The sequence below is a fragment of the Scaptodrosophila lebanonensis genome, unplaced genomic scaffold, assembly GCF_003285725.1.
Source record: "Scaptodrosophila lebanonensis strain 11010-0011.00,11010-0021.00 unplaced genomic scaffold, SlebRS2 tig00000096-arrow-pilon, whole genome shotgun sequence".
Taxonomy (NCBI): Eukaryota; Metazoa; Arthropoda; class Insecta; order Diptera; family Drosophilidae; genus Scaptodrosophila; species Scaptodrosophila lebanonensis.
Genome location: NW_022060567.1, coordinates 1,449,345 through 1,469,903, shown reverse-complemented (window position 1 = coordinate 1,469,903; position 20,559 = coordinate 1,449,345). Strand labels below are relative to the sequence as shown.

Here is a 20,559-nt window from a genome sequence, read left to right as displayed (position 1 = left end):
CTGCCACTTCCACTACCACTGCTCCGGCCACAGCTTCGGACTCAGGCGCTGTTTGCCGCACTTTTATTAGATCTGCCTGCCTGACTGCATGCCCCCATGTTTTTCTTTCCTCCAACAAAAATATTTACTTTCGTTCAATTTAAAGTAAATGAACATGCGTGCGCGTGTCTGTGCGCGTGTCTATGTGCGTGTCTGTGCGTGAGCGTGTGTCGCTGTGCAAGCATATTATCCAATGGAGATTTTTAAAAATAGTCGCGCGTGCAAAATTTAAAAGCCAAAGTCTTTACGTATTCCATCCGCCAGCGTAAGACTGACTACTAAGGATAGACAGAAAGCGGGGGCGAATGAAATTAACGCTTAAGCAAACAAAGTAAAATATAAATATGTCAAATTGTTCCCAAACATTATTCTCAAGTACTTTCAGTCCGTCCTCACTAAGTATGAAAGAAAAGTCGCTCAATGTTTTCAAAACAATTATTTACCTACTTGAATTTAGAAATAGTTATTTAAGAAAATTTCATTTATAGAACCCTGTTGCAAAGAAAACACAATTGTACGTTCTCATATAACCGCCAGAGTTCAAAGTCTTAAGAATTTATTTGGCGTCAGGTAAAATAAAATATACTCAGAAAAAGCTTTTCATCAGCCAAATAGAACAAGAGAGAACGCTACAGTCGAGCAAGCCCGACAGTGTAATACCCTGTACCCAGGTAAACTTCCGTCACTGAGTTATATGCGCCCATAGCAACAGCAAAAAGAGGAAGAAGAAGAGCGAACTTGTTGCTGCAGTTTGGGGGGGTTGTACTGGTGAGAATATGTTTTGCTAATAACTTTTCTTAGAATTGACCGAATTTGATAAAATTTTAAACAACAGTAGATAATTGTATAGAAATTATGTGTGCAAAGTTTAGGTAGCATTTGAAATGTGGACGCTATTGACAAAATTCTGTAGCGGGGGAAGGGGGGGAAAATTAAAAAAAAAAAATAAACTCGTCCTTACTCGGACCTAGGAGAATCTGGATGCCAACTTTGGTTATTCTAGCTTTTATAGTTTCCGAGATCCTTGCGTTCATCCAGACGGACGGACAGACGGACAGACGGACGGACATGTCTAGATCGATTTCTCTCGTCATGCTGATCAAGAATATATATACTTTATGGGGTCGGAGATGCTTCCTTCTGTATGTTACATACTTTGCACAAACCTAATATACCCTTTTTACCCTACGGGTACAGGGTATAAAAATTATCTTCTAAAATGTTACTAATGGCAGTCGATAATAATAAATTGGTTCTAAGAATAAGACACAAGAAATTTGGTGTTTAAGGACATTTTCAAAGTTGATGTTCATTTAAGTTTTTAAAGTTGAGCGAAAAGTGTTTTAAACATTCTTGTATCACTTTTCCAATCTGTTTGCACACAATTTATGAAGCGTCTTATCTTCTCATTATCTTTCATCATTTCGTTAATTAAAATTATTGTTTATAAAACTAAAAATTTCTTATGGGAATGCATTGAGAAAAAGCATTAAGGGAGTCGGAACGAACGTATTTAGCGGAAAATAAATGAAGCAAATGGTAAAACAAACACAACAACAATTCGTCAGAAAGCTGTGGCGTACTTGTATTTCTCAAATAAAGAATGGATGGAACTTGTTTGTTTGTTTTATGTGTTCTAAGAAGACACATTTTTGTGTTAAAAACGAAGAAGAGACCCCATTTCTAGATATATCTGTTCTATCTCTGCTTAGAAATGAGCATGATGCCAATACATAATTTGGAGTCTCTAGAGCGATTAGTCTTTACAATGAAGGCTGCATTTATGAATGCCTTTCAACCCATTTATCAACATAATTCTGTTTTAAATAATGTATCATTCTACGGATTCTTCTTAAACAATTTAGAAGAAGCGTGCGATCTGATGAGCCTTTTATATTAATTGGCCAAGGGCTTTCGCTAGAGGCGCTGCGCAATTGTGCATAGTCTTGTTATTAACATTATAAAACATTTCTGGCTTTTTAGAAAGTTGCCGCCTTTGTCGCATCGTTAAAAACGCATGGCGCACATAAAAACTAAACGTAAAACACACATCATTGTACGCGCACACATACACACACACACACACACATGGAATTTGTGGGTGAGACCAAAAATATATTTTACAAACGACGAGCAAAGCAGCAAAATGTTGCACACATGAAAATTGATCAAGTCGTTAAACCCAAATGCGGAGGCGTCGTAAAAAGGAACAAAAGGCGTTGAGTGCGCTTCAATTTTTCCGCAGTGCTGCAGCAAGGAAAATACACACACAAGCACACTTACACGCAAGCACACACACACACACACACGTACTCACATACACAACTTTTGGCTCTATATACTCGTATGTGCCACTTATCTCGTTTAATTTCGTATTATTTTGCGGCTTGCATTTTATTGCCAGACACATACACATAAACACACACATACATGCACAGACATGATGACAGGAAGACGAACAAACAGTCGGATGGACGGACGGATAGATTGCAAGACTGACGGAACGGCGCACAGGCACGCCTTTGGCAAGTTGTTTGCGCGTCCAACGTTGCGTATGTGCAACATTTGTAAGAAAAGTCGAACGCGTTGCCAAACTTTGTCGAGGAAGAGGAAGATAGGACGCCACATTGTTGCAGCTGGTCGAAAATGTAATGAAAATGAATAATGAGCCAATTCATTTCTATATGCTATTGCCAATTAAAAAATGTTCGTCAATTCTAAGTTAAAGAAGTGTCTGAAAGGTCTTTACTCTTGCTTTTGAGTTTTTAGGCACAACTTTCAAGAAACTATGTACCTGTCAGTTATTGTCTCCAGAAGACATACTGTGTTCAAAGACTTACTTTTCCATTAGTTCTTGTACACGATCGGCCTTCCAGGTTTACTTTCATAAGCTAACCTTTTCGAAGAATATTGATTTTGATTCAAATAAGCCAAGTAACAACAAGTAACAACATAACTTACTACTTTTTATGCTAATATTAATTGAACGAATTAAATCCAAAACTCCACAAGCAGTAATGCGCTGACGAGAATTTCTTTTCAATGATCAGTTAGTTTGGATAACGCTTATATTTGTGATACCGATTTGATCCCATTGTTGAAATATATTTTCCGACACAAGTCTGCCCCTTTCTCCGAACAATGAAAAACACGTTACTTGCTAATTGCGGCATCGCTGGCAAGAAAAATGGTTTTGTGAACAAGAAAAGCCGACACTACTGACGCGTGTCAGTCGACGAGCTTGTGGTTGTGGATATGGTTGTGGTTGTGGATATGGATAAGCTTGAGTACAGTAGCAACTACAACAAAAAGTGAAACAACAACAACGGTTGAGGTACTGGCTTACTTGTGCACTTTGCCAAGACGAACACGCACACACACGCAATTATATACATATATATATACACATACACACGCACACTATCTGTCGCAAAATGAATGAAGAAACTTTTGATGCAAATATGCATGTATCTGGCATATGCACGCACATTTGCAGTCCCAAAAAACCTTTTCGCCAGCAACCTGAAACCTGAAACTCTGCTGCAAAATCAGTAGGATAAAGTGCCGCAGGATGCGCGTGTGAAAGAGGTGGAGCAGTGGGTGTAGAAGAAACGCACTTAACTCATTTTCATGGCATAAACGTGCATTGCAATACGAAGCAGTGCGTCCCGTTGACGGTATATGCTTAAATAAATTAAAATGTGGCAGCCCTGACACTTAAATGTAAAACCCGCACAAACACACACACACACACAGAGAGAGAGAGAGAAACACGCATGGGTAAACAACGGATGCACGGATGGAAGGATGGAAGGACGAGCGGAGCGTGCAGAGCGGGCCTCAAAGTGCAGGCCAGTGGCTGACATTTTTGCAATTTAAGTTAAATGCAAGTGAAAAGTGAAAGTGTGGCAAAGACAATGCAACACCAACACCAACAACAACGACATACGGCTTTCAAGACGTATCCTAAGCACAAAACATATTGCACTGAGAGAACCGAAATGCCATTGAAAGCCCTACCTAACATTTAAGTTTTCTTTTGTAGAAACACCTTTCAACTAATTGTGTCTATCTTATTTTTAAACTAATTGGTCTTTATGAGGCTTGAAAATTAAAAAGTCCCTATATTAGGAGACATTCGTTTTCAAGCAATTTCTGCACAGACGTTGCCTTCGCCTAGTCATACCCCAACAGGGATATATTTTTCTAGGTACTATCAACTCGTACTTTTCCAGACATGACTTCCCAACTGCACCTTTCCACATATATATCCATTCAGATCTTTGCCGAACTAATCTGTCAAGCTTACCTTTTCAGCCCCACTCTGTAGCTGCAAAGTATTCCCAGTCTTTCTATGTTTAAGGCACGCATTGCCATTGGCCCGTGCTTTATACTTGTAGTATATGTCTTTAATTTAAATAAATTTCACTTCACTCCATACTGCAGACGCAACTCCTCCTTCAATCACAGTTGTATATCTAGATTGACCAAAGTGTCCAATAATTTAAAATAGAGTCAGTTTACTCGGCCACTTTCCCACATTCCCCACTCTCGCCCCGTTTTTTGAAGTGTACGAGTCCACTTGGCTGTCTGTCGCCTTTTTATTTTTATTTGTGCGTGTTGGTGGCAAGGTTGGAAAATTGTTGTCGCATTGCAATTAAGCTGCGGCCGCCAACGAAAACTAAATGCAACAACAGCAACAACAAACACACCAGCCACCACCTCCACCTCCAACCCCTGTCCCCTGTCCCCTGTCCGCGTGCAGGCAAAATCGCAATAATGCAATTATAATTAAAGCCAAACAAGAGCAGTAGCAATTTCGATGTTTGCCATAAAATGCACAAAATGAAGCGCAGAGCTGGAACCTCGGATGAGGGGGGGAAGGGGAGGATGATGAAAGCAACCACAAAATACAGACACAAAATTCAATTACCTACCCAGGGGCGACGAAGCCAGTGGAGCGCTGAAACTGAAGGGCGAAACGAAGAAATTATGAAGTGCACCAAAGGACGGCACAGACTTTAAGGACGAGGCAAAAAGCAATGCAAGACAAACACGGACCAACAATAATGGCAGCCACAAAAAAGACTGCGATAAGCGAAAAAACAAATGGGCAAATGTCAGAGCCAAACCTTTGATTGAGTTGCCTGAGGGCTGGCTCACAGGTAAAAGATATTGCAGCAGTGATGCCAAGCTGGTGTCTTAGCCATTTGGTCTGAGGATAAAGGACATGAAAAATCGGACTGGTAGAAATCATAATTGCAAAATGAACGGGCTGAAAGATTCGATTATGGATTCGTTGTCTAGAAGACATTTGTTTAAGATTTTAATTTGCGTTCCAACTAAATGAACACAGTAAAAAATGTAATATGCTGTGCAACTTAAAAGAAAAATTATACGGAGGACGTATCTTTAAAAATGAGTTCAGTTCATCCTGACCATAGACAATTGGACTTATTAGATAATATAGGTAGCTTGATCTCCAACAATTTCCAATCATGATTGAGCTTACGAAATAATTGTTAAAGTTCTGGAGTGTAACCCAACTCTTTCCGATTGAAAATGCTAAAGCATCATTTAGATTTCGGAGCAAAAAAGAATCCTTGCAGAAACCAAAATTATTTCCAGTTTCAAAGGAACAAAAATATATTTCGAAAGAAAATACCTTTTTACGTACTGCTTTAGTATAAAAAGAATGGGAGACTGCAGTGAAGAGCTTCTGGGGGCCCAACTGTTGGTTATTTTTAACTCACTTTTCAGCAGAAATGCTTAGTCCTCGTGGTTTTTGTTTGTAGACTTTTGGTAAAATGGACAAAAATATCTTAAAACCGTGAGTTGGGAATGCTTCTGAGTTATTTTGTGAGACGTACTATTGTGAGCCAAATGGGCTATTTTTATGTTAAGCTAGTCAGTTTGTAATCTTTAAGGTTATCTTCGAAAAGCTTTCAGTGATTGTAATGGACCAATTGCGGAGTACACTGCGGATAAGAGGGAATCTAACATGAGGCAAGGCTGATTGGCTAATGCAGGGGCGGTTGTGCTGGCAAGTGTTGAACAATCCTTGCTGGTGCGGCTGTGTTGATAAACTCAATTGTGTGCGGCAGCCATAAAATGCAGTCGACAGCAAATGGAATTGCCAAAGCGACACGACAATGACTGCGAGTTCAATTTATTTTACCTTTTTCTCTGCAATACTTTGCAATCTGTAAGTAACCTCTGCGGCTTCTCTTCCCCTCTTCCCCTCTCCCCCTTTGTGTGCTCTTTTTTTACAATTTAGCTGCATTTTATTATGTGAAGTAACTCGATTGTCTGCGTGTGTATCTAGTTGCAGTCGCATGCATCGCAAAATTAATTGAAACTGGCTGAATGAGTCAAGTCAGCAGGATGGCAAGCGTTGATTCTGCTCTCAAGTGCAGCAATTAAATAAACCAATTGCCATTCAAAAGAAGAGAAAAAAATAAACGGAATAAAATGCACATCCTGCACATCTTTTGTTCAAGCTCGAGCTTTGCCAAAATGCAAAACAGTAGGTCGCAAATTTTTATTTCGATTTAAATAAAAGGTAGAAAGCAACCGAACGTTTGTTTAGAATTATTCAACAGAAGGTCATTTTCTTTTATTATTTATTTCAAATAAACAAGCTTGCGTTTGAAAACAATGTCCAATGAAATCTTATTCTAAAGCAATTATCCATCCAGTAGAAAGAAAAGAAACTAAATTGAGGAAAGCATAGGTTTCGTCTTGAGATTAATAATAATAACGAATAATAACGTCAACAAAATAAAAGGATCTAAAGCCATCAACAGTCACTTGAAAAGTATTCTATCAAGATCAATGGAAGGACGAATTTTAATTCTGTTAGGCAAATAAATAAATAAAATAAAATAAACAAATAAACAAGAGAGAACGCTACAGTCGAGCGAGCCCGACAGTGTAATACCCTGTACCCAGGTAAACTTCCGTCACTGAGTTATATGCGCCCATAGCAGCAGCAAAAAGAGGAAGAAGAAGAGTGAGCTTGTTGCTGCAGTTTGGGGGGGTTGTACTGGCGAGAATTTGTTTTGCTAATAACTTTTCTTAGAATTGACCGAATTGAATAAAATTTTAAACAACAGTAGACAATTTTATATTAATTATGTGTGCAAAGTTTGGTTTAGGTAGCATTTGAAATGTGGACGCTATTGACGAACTTCTGTAGCGGGGGAAGGGGGGGAAAATTAAAAAAAAAAACATAAACTCGTCCTTACTCGGACCTAGGAGAATCTGGATGCCAACTTTGGTTATTCTAGCTTTTATAGTTTCTGAGATCTTCGCGTTCATCCAGACGGACAGACGGACGGACAGACGGACGGACAGACGGACAGACGGACGGACATGTCTAGATCGATTTCTCTCGTCATGCTGATCAAGAATATATATACTTTATGGGGTCGGAGATGCTTCCTTCTGTATGTTATATACTTTGCACAAACCTAATATACCCTTTTTACCCTACGGGTACAGGGTATAAAAATAAAATAAGACTGACTGTTTACGGAGTCGGTGACAGCTTTTACTGTATTCAAAATCAAAAGGTTATTATTAACAAGTGTGACCACGTGCTTTATATAAAACAAGTTAATAATTTTGGACCTATCAAACACTTTTAATAATTATATAAGCTATAGCCCTTAAATTGTCTACCAAGCTATACAAATTACCGCTTTATTATTGTAATCAATTAAACGTTCGAGTCAAGGCGCGCATTTCTAAAAATAACCAAAAGTACCATATAATACAAAATATTCGAATGTGCTTAAATATTTTGAAGATTTTTTGAAATAAATTGTTGGCTAACTTTGGCTTAAGGTTCACATAAGAATCCGCAAATGTGATTCACAGTCAGCATATATATAGTATTATTGCAAAATTATTGCTGTGGCCTTCACATTTAAAGACTCCAAGAGTAACTTGGATCTCATTCAAAATAACTTGAGCCGAAATTGTGCTGTCGCCCATTCAAAGTTCTATTATTTGGCCGCCAACTTGAATGATTTCGTATTTTACGCGCTGTCATTCCAGTTATTAACTAAAATTGGCAGATGGTGGTTTTGGAACTGGCGAATGGCAATGGCAATGGCAATAGCAATAGCAATGGGTGGCAGCAAAAGCCAAAAGCTTGTCATTCATCAAACTTTTTCAATAAAACTTTAACGCTGCAGTCACTGCCTCCCAGGAATCTGTTCGATTCTCTTACCAGGCCGAGAGCAGCCGGGAAGAAGGCAGTCGCCTTAATAGAGGCAGCCCAAATGCTATGCTGCCGATTATAGATATACATATATACTGTGTATATACTCGTATATATATATATATATATATATATATATATATGGCATATATGGCATATATATATATATATATATATATATATATATATATATATATATATACGCTCACAGAGTAGCGTCAAAGAGAACTTTGCATGCCATACATCCAACCCCCACGTCTACGCCCCTCATCCATAAATCCACCATAAAGTAGACAAATTTCATTTTACAAATAAGTGCATATATATATATATATATATATATATATATATATATATATATATATATATATATATATATATATATATATATATATATGCACTTATTTGTAAAATGAAATTTGTCTACTTTATGGTGGATTTATGGATGAGGGGCGTAGACGTGGGGGTTGGATGTATGGCATGCAAAGTTCTCTTTGACGCTACTCTGTGAGCGTCGAACTCCACTCGAGAGTTTCAACTTTCGTTCTTGTGTCCTGCCGTTGTCATTGTTGTTACTGTTGCTCTTGTCATTGTCAAAGCAGCTACCCAAGTCGCAGGAACATCAGCAATCATCAAAACCCACCAACGCCCCTTTCCCGCACTCGAGCTTTCGCTCGTCACTCAATTCAGCCCCGAGTAGCAAACAAATATTATATTGTGTTACATATTGATTTCCTCTTTACGTTTTTTGCGTTAAGCGAGCTTTATTTTACTTTCAGTTTTCTGCATTCAATTTCAGCTTGGCATGCAACTTTTATGTTGAGCTCATCATTTTGCAAACTGCTGAAGGGGCAAAGGGCACCAGGCACCAGGCAGCAGACAGCAGACAACAGACGACAGACAGAAGGCAACGGGACGGCTAACAAAGCCAAGCAAGTGGATCCTTACTGACAAAACCAAAGAGATGTGCCCGAAGGTGGTACAACAACAATCACAAAGTCGCAGTATCTTATTCTGAGCGCATTCGGGGAAAACAATCAATGCAATTTCTCTCTACGATTGAGAGGCATTGCTGCTGAGAACTTCAATCTGAATGAAACCTATCATCAATTATTTGAGCCATCTCTGCGATTGAATTACAATGATGCACAAAAAATGTGAAACTACTTATATTACATTTCGTTGACTACCGCTCACGCCAAATGGTTCGTTGAATATATTAAATATATTGAGAATATTGCTAGAAAGCATTTCATATCTAATAAGGCGACTTCTTTCTAAAACTATAAATGGCTATAATGAAACAAAAAAGGTAAAGTGTTCCGTAGTAATATTAAAATATATATTTTTCGTAAACATAAATACCCATAATTTGAATTGAATAATAAATAATGAACTACAGGAAATTCTAATTTCAAATTTTTAGTTGATGGTTGGAACTTTCTTTAGACATATCATCGGTGTCCGTAAAAAGGACGCCTTGATACAAATTTTAATTACGACAGCTCTAAGACTATGGGGGGAGTAGTTATTGCAACAGACAAACAGAGGGAAATGTGGATTTGGATTCGTTTCATCGTGCCAATCATAGATGTACCCATCACCATTCTTCCCTCTGAGTATTACAAACCTAAGCTACAAGCTGATCGATTCATGGCTTAACAATATACAATTTGTATGTGATGTACTAGCTGAAAAAAAAGTTAAAAAAAAACAATTCTTGAAAGTTACATAAAATAATTTGCTATCTACAAATAATAGAAGAACATTTGTTAAATAAGGTATAGCTAATTTTTTGTTACCTTACCTATTAAAATCATAAAAGAGTGGAGAAGAAATGCTGTAGAAACAGTGTAGAGTGCTTCTTTTATTTATAATGTGTGTACGGCCAACTGTCACACGAGTTCTTTAACATCCTTTATTTTTAAACGCTGTTACAACTTAGGTAGGTGTTCTCGGCAGATTCTCTCACATGGTTCTTTTTAATATCTATACACACATATCTATATTTTAAACTTGCCAAAAGGAGGTGGCCACAGCATTTTCTTTGAATATTCTAGGAATCCTTATCACACATTTGTACATGTCCTTGCGACAGTAAAAGCAATAAAGTATTCCTAGAACTCTTTTAGCTCTTAATATATATTTTTTTAATTCAGTTAATGTACACAGCCTTGCGTCTGGCAATCCTTTGATAAGGTTAGGGCCCCTCCAAACTGTCCGCAACATCAACCTCTTCAAATAATTTATCAAATCAACAAGCAAGGGAATGCGCTTCTTTGTTGCATACTTTTGGGGGATGGCAAAAACGCGTTGGCGTTTCAGACGCGGCTTTTGCGGGTTTTTGTTTTGTTTTTTTTTTTAGCAGCAATAGCAGGGACGATGCAGAGATTTGCCCGCAATCAAAACGCTCGTTATTCTCGCGCTCTCCATGCACAAAAACAAACAACAACAACAAAACATGCAGCAGCAATTGCCGTCATATGAGGAACAAAACAAAACAAAACGCAACACAAAAGGCAACAAAAAATATGGTAGCGAGCAAAAACGCATTTGAAAATATTATGACTGCAATGCCAAGCGACAAAGACAGCTACCAAAAAAGGGGGCGCAGACACGCCTCACTGAACACCGAGCATAGGGATAACATGGGAAACGAATGGCTGAGCATATTTGGAGGCGAGAAAAACACGAGTTTTCAACATACACACAGTTTTCAGATACACAGTTGTCAAAAAAATAAAAAATAATAATAAACACGCAGAAGGCGAAACTTGAAATTGTTTTCTTTGTAGAAGCGCGAAAGAAAGATTCAGAATTCGCACAAAAACACACACGCACACACACACAGGACACACTGAAGGCGAAATTATGGAGGATAGCACTCAGGTGCATACAAAATTAATGGCGCGTGCCAAGCAGGAATTCGTCCTGGCCTCCGTGCAGGCGCTGCTCCAGAAAATGACGACGAAATGCTTTAAAAAGTGCATCGACCGCCCAGGCATCACTTTGGATGCAGCTGAACAAAAATGCATCTCCATGTGCATGGACCGCTTCATGGACTCCTGGACACTCGTCTCGCAAACGTTCAGCAATCGCGTGCACAAGGAGTCGGAGGATCTGAAGCCAAAGCCTGCGCAGCATGAGCAACAACAAGATATCGCATAATGCCGCCTATGTGCTGGTCAAGCATAGGTGTTAGTTCAGGTTTCAATGCCTTAAGTAAGCACTGTAGTTAGTAGCAAAGGTATGGGGGAAGGAAAACAACAACAAAGATGACCGCGACTGCTTACGCTTGGAAAGGCAGCGCCAGGCCAACAGAAGTGTCCTCAAAACTAAACCAAAATAAATGTTAAAAAAGAAGAAAAAAGTAATTGTCACTAAATTGCATCACAAAAATCAAGTTATAGCCCATCAGCCCCAAGCTACTCAAGGGGATGCAAATAGAGGTGTGTGCTTATCATACTTCATTCTGACGTGACACGAGAAAATGTCCGAAATCTTAAAATATACACCACACAAGTAAATATATTTACTCCTTAAGTGTGCTTTCCTTTTTAAATAAAATGATTCCCGTACCTAATATATCAATATTTATGTGCTGCTTCAGATAGAAAAGGAAATGGAAACGTAGCAATGCTCTAGTCGAGCAAGCCCGACAGTGAAATACCCTGTACCCAGACAAACTTCCGCCACTGATAACTCAGTGGCGCCCTTAGGAGAGGGAAAGAGAAAGAGAAGAAGAGCTAATTTAATGCTTCAGTTTGTGAGCGCAGTGCTGGAGAGAAATTGTTTCGCTAATAACTTTTCTCAGAAATTACAGATTTTGATAAGATTCGAAACAAAAGTAGATAATTATAGAGTTTGGTTTATTTTGCTGTTCAAATGTGGACAGTATTGACGAAATTCTGTAAATCAAAATCCAAAAAATAATAAAAAACTCTTATAGACTAGAAACTAGGAGCGTCCACCCACCAAGTTTGGTTAAAGTCCACTCAGCCGTTTCCGAAATCCAGGAATTAATCCAGACGGACAGAGAGACGGACAGACATGTCTAGATCGATTTCTCTTGTCATACTGTTCAAGAATATATATACTCTATAATTATTCGCTTAACTAAATGAACGGCGCATTGTTAATATTTTTAGACTTTAGTTAGCTCATTACAGCTGAAAAATAGAAAGCGATTTGATATCAGAATTGCATTATTTTGATATTGGAGTGCTTTTTCAAAAATGTGAAGATCTAATATCGGGTAGTTTTTGGTTTAGCAAGATACTTTAGGTGTACAGATAACAAAAGAAAAACAATGCGAAATGATGATGGTGTGCCGCGTTTTGTATCATGTCGTGTCACGCACACACCTCTAGCACCCAGTTCAGCCATAGTCTACCCCTTTTGCTTACCATTTTGGGCGGTGCTGCCTTGAAAGAGGCTGCGTAGATAGCTGATCAAGCGTCGATGCAGCGGCCGATGGCGATGTCGTGAAGATTTACGCATAGTCTCCTGTCCACCGCCTTGTTCCACATCATCCGCATCGGTGTCAGCCCCGCCACCGCCACCGCCACCCGAGCTGCTCATCTTGCCGCACTGTGTGGCATCCACAATGATCTCGATACTGCGCTGCGTGTTTGACTTTCTCAGACCTCCGCTGACGGCTCCGCTGCTCGTCGCCAGTGCCGAACTGGTGCCGCTATTGGTGGCAATGGTGCCAATTAACGCATCTGTAGCACTCGGACCCGGTCCGGCTATGCTCACGATGTTGCCACTATGGGCGAGAGCGTGTGCGCGCGCCTCCCGTGATGTGTGCGGCTGCTGTTGGATAATGCCGATGCCTCGACTGCCAGTTGGATGTATCTCATTGACGGTGCCATTGCTGTGGCTGCCACGATAGATTAGCTCTGTCTCGTTAGAGACTTGCCGCAGAGCGTGAAGGCCTGTGTGTGAGGCACTCGAAGGCATGCCGGCAGCAGCAGCACCACCACCACCACCACCGCCGCCGCCGCCGCCGCTGCCGCCGCCACTGCCGTTGAGGCCCGTGTAATATGCGCTATGGGGTCGCTGAGTGTGCTGCACCTGTGGACCAGCCATGGTTGAGTCTCGCTCTCTTAAATTGCTTGAACTTGCGATTGTTTGCCGGCCGGCGCCGTTCTCACTGCCGTCTCTGTTAACTGTTGCGGCTTAGATCGGCTCGAGTCGGCTCGGCTTCGGCTTTGGCCTCGTCTTTGGGCCTCGACTTGGCTCGACTTGGCCTCTGCTCTCTGCCCTTCTCTGGCTAGTTTAGTTTTGTTAGGCGCTGCGCTTTTCGAGTGTTTAGTGCTTGTATTAGTTGCATTTTCCTACACGCGGCCCTCACTGGTTTATTTACATTTTCTATGTGTATGCTATGCGGCACTGCGGGCGTATTTGTTATGCTGTTTAAGCTCTGCTGTTTGTGTATTTCTCTCTGCCTCACAGTCGTCTCTTTGATAATCTCTTTAATGCTTGCAAGATCTGCATGGAGAGGAAGAGAGTTTGGGAAAGAGAGAGAGAGAAACAAGACAAGACTTTAACATCAGACCAGTTTTAAAAGCATCAATATTAGCAGATAACTATATACAAATATATATAGTGTACATATGTATTATATATATATATATATATATAAACAGACAGCCATACATATAAGCTCAAACTCATATACAACTATATATATGTATACACACACATGGACAGCTTTCTTAGCGTTATTTTAATTGTTAGTTATAGTATTAATAAGCAATTGTTAAAAGCTTTAAAAGCAGCAACTTATTTAATTCAAAATACTTAAAGAACTTTCCCTTTTATGCGTATCAGAAGTGAAGGGAAAGGGCCAAAACAAATTGAATTGTCGAATGCGAACGCAAATTGCAAATAAAAATATACTTATTAATATTATTAATCACCATTATTCAGAATCCACCACTAACACCAAATAAATGAATTTAGAATAGCTTCAGTGATGAGCCTTCCTATATTTATACACATTTTATAATAGCCATACAACATAACTACTTGTAAAATTTTGGGTATTCTTTTTTTAATAAATGTCGATAATTACTTTGAAATTTCAGCAGCCTATGAGACAAAGCTCAAGGCACTTCGATTTTCGTTGAAACATGTATTCATTATTGGGGCACATCTCTCTCGGAACACATCTCTTGGAATAAGAAATTAAACTGAAATTAAATTTTCTGTTGGCAGCCACTTTTTGCTAGCTGAGGGCAAGTAAGTAATCGGATAGTAATATTAATTTCGTCAGGACTTTCAGCAAGTTGCAGGAGCCACAAGATGTGCGACAAGCCGTTCAATCCCTTCTATATCGGTCCGTATCCCGATCGGGCGTGCGCTCTGCCAGAAGTTCCACCACAGCGTTGCTCTCCGGCCTGCCATTTGAAAAAGGATGCACAAGGTAAGGCTGATGGGGAACACTTAAAGATGCTCGCCAGTAAGTCTGGAGCCTGTATACCTCAAACACCCTCTATGATAGCACACAAAAGCACTATGAACGTTCTCAGCAGTACCAAAATGCAAATCGGACCAGACGGAAGACCTAAGGCATCGGGCTCCACCCACACCCGGCAATCCCAACGACAGCGGCCAGGGCACCTCTCAGGACAAGGCCAGCGGTCAGGACAGGGGCTGCGGACAGGACAGCGACAGGAGCACCCACAGGGAATGCAAATAACCGAGCCGAGCTTTCAACCACGCTGCCGTGAGATCCCAGGCACCGAGGCCCGTTGGAACAGTCATGATAATCCCTGGTGATGTGTGCTAATGGCAGCGCAAAATGGTGGCCTGCCATCAATCAGAAAGTGCAGCCAAATTTCGGTAACAATATATTTTTAAAATAATCCCAAAAATAGCCACAATAGACACAGCAACAGGCCATTATTTGTACACATACTTCCTACTAGACACTAGACAATAGAACCAAACCAAAATAAAAGAGAGTGCAGCCCAATCTGACCACATTCTCGTTCACTTGGCTGCCTCGCCAACGCCAACGCCATCGCCTTCCGCTTGATGGCCTCCTTTGTATTCTCATACACTGTCTAAGGATGAAGCAACGTTTTCCTTATATTTGTAACTACTGAAGAAAGCAACTTTATTCGTATCAATGTTTAAAGAGCTTATTTGAAGTCCAGAAATACCTTTTTTTTTTGTACGGATACTAACTTGTATATCGGATTCTTTTGCGATTTGGAAAAATTTTAGCCCAAGAACAAGAAAATATATATAAAGTTGAAGCATAAAGTCAAATGTATTTCTTTTTTGCGGAACAATGGATGGGAAAAGATCAGATGAGCTGTTGTCCAGGTTTCCGATTACTTAGAGCATAGCTCTTGAAAGCCAGGTACTCTACCTTTGGGTCGTAGATCCTATAGACTACTTGAATACCATTCGCTAGAAATTTGAGCAACTAAGTGAAAAGCTTCGTTAATTCATTTTAAACATTTAACTGCATTACTGTTTTTAGCATTTTTGAAACATGAAAAACAGTTTTATTGCCGATTGAATTGAATTCTACTTGCTCTATAATGAACACGGCACGGCTTAAAAAACTATATTGATAGTTATATCAAGATGGCAAGTGCCATACAATATTTGATCATAGAGTGCATCCAACTCTCGTTGAAATGTTTCTTTTTTCTAGCAATTTAGCAATTCATTCAAAATATGTATTTGAAAGGGGCATTTTAGTTTTAAGTTGCTGCTGGGGCTACTATTGCTGAATTTGTTTCCCCTTTATTCTCATTCACATCGTTTTACAAAAAAAAGAAGGATGAATGCTGGAGACCCCGCTGTTTGCCGACTCTGACTGTGGCCCCCATCCGCTTTTGAATGTTTCATGTGTCGTTGGCAAGAGAAATGCATCACAACATTCTGCATCAGACTCCGTCCAGTTCCAGTTCGAGTTCGAGTTCCAGTTCTACCTCCACCTCCACCTCCACCTCCGACCCCACACAGCCATGTTCCACGCATCGTTCACGGAGTGCGCTCGAATGTATTGCTTTTACAAATTCAATGAAGTAAAAATTTATTATTTATTGATAGACTTATGCAAGTGCACAGCAGCAGTTTATAGTCGAGTGTGTCGAATTGTACGAGTATGTGTTGTCTCTGTGTCTCTGGCACTTTGCAAAATTGCAAGTTCTGTGACAACAACAGCAACAACAGCAACACAACAACAATACCTACAGTAACAAGGATAGAAGGAACACCGCGCTCTGCTCAACACCTGCTTCCTAAATGATTTATGCACTCCAGCCATTAGTTGTCGGCTATTCGTGCGATTGCCAGCAACAGTACTGGAGAGGACAGCAACGAAAACCGTTTAATGCGATTTCGTTGTTAGGCGGCATTTTTCTAAGAAAACTGAGTGCTCTGGTTTCCCGTTTTAAATTCCCAATATGTTTCCATTTAGTCCCATTGGCTTGTTTGCTGCTCGTTTAACTTTTAAGCTTGCAGCACCCAAGGGGCACTTGAAAGCGGCAAACAACAACAACAACAGCAGCAGCAGCAACAGCAACAGCAACAGCAGCAACAGCGACAACAATCACAACAGCAGCAACGTTTGTCATTGCATTCGACAGCATCATGAATAATTTGGCAGTTCGGCCTAGGGGTTAGTTAGTCTAAGTCTCAGACCAAACATTTTCTACTGACTCGCATTTGCTGCTCATCTCAACTCAAATAAAAACTCAAGGCTCACAAAATTATTTGAAGTTAGTTGTGGAATGAGAAAGACGGCTTACAGGCAGATCTGAATAAGAGAATATATTTCAGATTTAATGACTCGTGCTAAATTTTTAGCTAACTTCAATTACAAATAAATGAGAACAATTGCAATAATCACTAAATTTATGAGCTACTATGTGTATAACTATACATGATTAATTACCTGACTATGCCATTATTAAAATGCAACTGAATTGTTGAAAATACGTTCACTCTATTAAACAACAATATGCATGTTTTTAATTTATTGTTTGTGGAAAGCTTGGTAGAAACAGAAACTCTCTTTGGAAGCTGATTTATATTTTGTGGCATCTTCCTTTCAATATTCTATATATATTTTTGTCAGATTGCCTTTTGCGCTTTAAGATCGTATTTTACATACAATTTCATTTCAGCGAACAGTTTGCGAACTTATCGCGTTAAATATTATGTCAAAAATTAAGCAAATAGTTGGTGGCCTGCAGACTTAAAACATTTTCCACAAATACAATTTCGAGCTCTTTACCTTTAGAAACTCATTAGCACTTCTTAATGAATTTGGTTTAAACATATCTGAATACATATCTGTATCCTACTTCCTGTCTTAATCTCAGCTTAATCTAGTTCTATATAAAAATATATTGCAATCATATTTACTTGACTTTTGCAGGGCTTTCAGCCAATCTTTTTAAAATATAAAAAAGCATATTTAATTATCGAATTTGAGTTGCACGGAATTAGCTACACCTGCTGTTCCATTGATTTAGATTTATTCAAATGGCTTTGCACCCTAACTGACAGTTAAACGATTAGTAATTGCTTCCAAATAACAATAGAATTTCGGAATGAAAAGCCGATATGCTAAAAGGTGCTCAGCTTCTGGCTTTCCAGCATTTACCCACAAATCGGGCTTTTAGAGTTGCCCAGGCATGCTCCAAATCAGGTGGATTTTCAAGATTTCGTATGAAATAAATTGGACGCAAGCAACAAGCCCGGTTTAATTTCATTTTTCGTTGAGCGCTTTGGGTAAATATGTACTTAATACCTGTCATTTCATTTCATGATTTGCTTCCTCCCCCCGTTTATTCTGCGCTTCATTCCATATGTTCTACGCAATTTCCATCTCTCGCGCTTCGCTGAATTTCAATTTGATAAAATCGAAAATACAATTGCTCGAAGCCTTGGAACAGGTCTCGATTCATGGCCACGTCAAGAGCACCAAGCACAAATCAAGCGTTAAGAAAACTTAATTTATTGACATGTCGACAATACGTACAACCGTTAAAAACTGCAGCAGGGACAGAGAGACAGAAGGAAACAAAAAAAAAAAAAAATAAACAAATGCATAAATATCTATTAAAATGGGATTGAAATAAATTACAGTTTACGCAGCAACGACGACGACGACGACAACGCTGGAAGTAAATTCTGAAGGTCAGGTGTGTGGGTCGCAGGGACGTCAGGCCAGGACGAGGCAAACACTAACACTTCGATGGGCAGACAACAAAAGCAGTTGCAAGAACACTGGGGCAAGAGAAACTCAGCGACGCGAACTGGGGTAAGAAAATGCGGCTCAACGTTATGCTTGTGCCAAGGCAAAAGGAAGGACAGGCGACCCACAACAGGACTCGGGACTCGCATCCTTAAACGCACTTGAGCATGGAGTAGAACAGCAAGGCAAAGCTCCTTTAGAAGCTCTTACTGTTGCAGCTGCTGCCGCTGCTGGTGCTGTTGTTATTGTTGTTGTTACTTTTGCCTGGAAATTAAAAGCAATACTGACGCAAGGAAATGAAGCTGAACTTTATTATAACAATACACAATAATCGTCGAACAGTCGAGCATCTGAGCAGTCGTGCGGCTGATGGAGTGTGGCGGAAGTCGAAAAACGGATATGCCGCTCAAAAGGTAAACTACACAAGCGGCCATCATGGCCCGAACACTGTGGGGAAGATTGTTAAAGCGAGTGCCGCTGCTGTTCGATTGCTTTGCAGCCGCAAGCTGAAATCTGAGGGCGAAGCTGATGCGGAAGCGTTCCTAAGAAACTATTATGAAAATAAATCTGGCATGCAGCTGGTGCTGCATCGAGTATACACTGTACTAAATCATCAGCAAGTGTGAATCAAAGTTTTTCCAGTATGTTAGATGGAAATAATAATTAGATAACTGCAATTGATTACAATTCTATAATATCCCATTCAAAGAACAAACTAAGCCAGCGCCATAACATACAGATTTGTAATCCTTATTTTAACATTCTTTGAATTTAGCTTGCGTTTAATGAGTAATAAAAGATATTTTTTATGACCTAGTACAACAGCACATTCAAATGAATCTCATTGCAAAATGCACTTTTAGTTTTTGAAAATTCAGCCCCGAATAGAGGGGAACATTCAAATTAAAAGCGGAACAATTGAACTCTTCCATTTTCTACAAAGATCTCCAATCCCAGATTGCAGAACTATGTTTTTTCGTACCAGAAAGCAAGCATTTAAATATCGGAATAAACGGCATAAACCTTCATTATCTGGCTTTTCAAAAAGTAATGAGATAAATAATCAACGGATGAAACACAAAATGGAAACACAGAATGAAAATAAAAACATGGAAATTTCTATAAAAGGGCCAAAGGATATTGGGGCAAAGAGCTTCAAGTCAAATATTTATTTATGATTATTTCTCCCAGTGTACATTCTGTATATGTAGTGGGGGAAGGAGCGTGCGTGTGCAACCAAAGCGCTTAACTAAACAAGCAGAAAACGTGCAACCAGGCGAAAGCTGACTGCAGACTGTTGCCCCAACTTACTGCCTGACTGGCTCAATGCCTGACTGGCTCACTGGCTCACTGGCTGACTAACTGAACAAACCTGTGGTTGCCTGCACTTGAGCTAGCTGCCTACAACAACAATAGCTACAGCGACTACAACAACTCGAACAATGCTATAGAAAATCCTAGTAAAATGTCAAGTGCACTTCACAAGTACGCGCCGCCCGTGCTTCCTTCTCCAACTCCAACTCGAACTCCAGCTCCAGAGCCACCTTCCACCCTCCAGAGTCCAAAACGAAACTGCTTTAAGCGTCGCATGAATTTTAAGACACTGACTACCGTACCTATAAGTATGCGCAATATTCAAACGGGAAGGTAAAAGGAAATTGGATTTTTGTTGACATTATTTTATAAATATCCGGCCACAAATAACAACGACAACAATGCCAAGCAAAGCAGCAACGACGGCATCGAAAACAGCAGTTTCTGGCCAGAATGGCCAGCTGCGGCAACAGCAGCATCAGTTGAAGGCGATTGTGGTCAATGGGAGGTCTATAAAATTAATATAGTGCCCACATATTTTTATTCTCTGTGAGACAGAGCTTCCGCATTGCTTCTACACACTTATTACTACTTGTATATATCCCGTTTACCACCTAATATGTATGAGTACGCTTTTGAATTTATGGGAATGCTTAATGCGATGATGGAGGCAAACATTTCGCACTGACCACATTATGTTTTTACAAAGGTTTGCAACATTTATATTTATTTATTTTATTTCAACAAA

The 20,559-nt window shown here is 39.7% G+C and overlaps 3 protein-coding genes across 11 annotated transcripts in view; 2 read left to right on the top strand and 1 right to left on the bottom strand.

Annotated features, from left to right (window-relative positions):
* Nucleotides 1-13,460, bottom strand: part of LOC115627532 (Kv channel-interacting protein 4-like) — a 41,300-nt gene extending 27,840 nt beyond the window's left edge. For 2 of the 3 annotated variants that reach the window (XM_030523234.1, XM_030523235.1), the window contains exon 1: nucleotides 12,673-13,460. In XM_030523234.1, coding sequence (XP_030379094.1) covers nucleotides 12,673-13,357 — 685 coding nt within the window. In that variant the 5' untranslated portion in view covers nucleotides 13,358-13,460. Of the gene's footprint in view, nucleotides 1-11,559; nucleotides 11,602-12,672 lie in introns of all 3 variants that reach the window. The other variant, XM_030523233.1, reaches the window with a different exon arrangement.
* Nucleotides 11,091-11,694, top strand: LOC115627538 (mitochondrial import inner membrane translocase subunit Tim13-like). Its single transcript, XM_030523247.1, has one exon. The coding sequence runs from the start codon at nucleotides 11,138-11,140 to the stop codon at nucleotides 11,432-11,434; it is 297 nt and encodes a 98-aa protein (XP_030379107.1). The 5' UTR covers nucleotides 11,091-11,137; the 3' UTR covers nucleotides 11,435-11,694.
* Nucleotides 13,461-14,421: 961 nt separating the features above from the next.
* On the top strand, nucleotides 14,422-15,248 carry LOC115627537. 7 transcript variants are annotated; one of them, XR_003995699.1, is made up of 3 exons: nucleotides 14,422-14,512; nucleotides 14,566-14,696; nucleotides 14,785-15,248. XR_003995699.1 is itself a non-coding variant. In XM_030523245.1 (3 exons), exons 2-3 carry the CDS (start codon nucleotides 14,576-14,578, stop codon nucleotides 14,970-14,972), a joined length of 288 nt encoding a protein of 95 aa, XP_030379105.1. In that variant the 5' UTR covers nucleotides 14,422-14,512; nucleotides 14,566-14,575; the 3' UTR covers nucleotides 14,973-15,248. The 7 variants fall into 7 exon arrangements, 6 of the variants coding, with proteins under 6 accessions (XP_030379105.1, XP_030379104.1, XP_030379100.1 ...); XM_030523245.1 differs by having other exon boundaries at nucleotides 14,806-15,248; XM_030523244.1 differs by having other exon boundaries at nucleotides 14,803-15,248.
* Nucleotides 15,249-20,559: the final 5,311 nt, after the last annotated feature.

What these genes read in the sequence shown, in the direction of transcription:
- LOC115627538 (XM_030523247.1), top strand. Translation starts at nt 11,138, where the DNA reads ATGGAGGATAGCACTCAGGTGCATACAAAATTAATGGCGCGTGCCAAG.
- LOC115627537 (XM_030523240.1), top strand. Translation starts at nt 14,576, where the DNA reads ATGTGCGACAAGCCGTTCAATCCCTTCTATATCGGTCCGTATCCCGAT. An exon ending in TTTGAAAAAGGATGCACAAG is followed by an intron (nt 14,697 to 14,774) that starts GTAAGGCTGATG and finishes CCTCTATGATAG; the next exon opens with CACACAAAAGCACTATGAAC.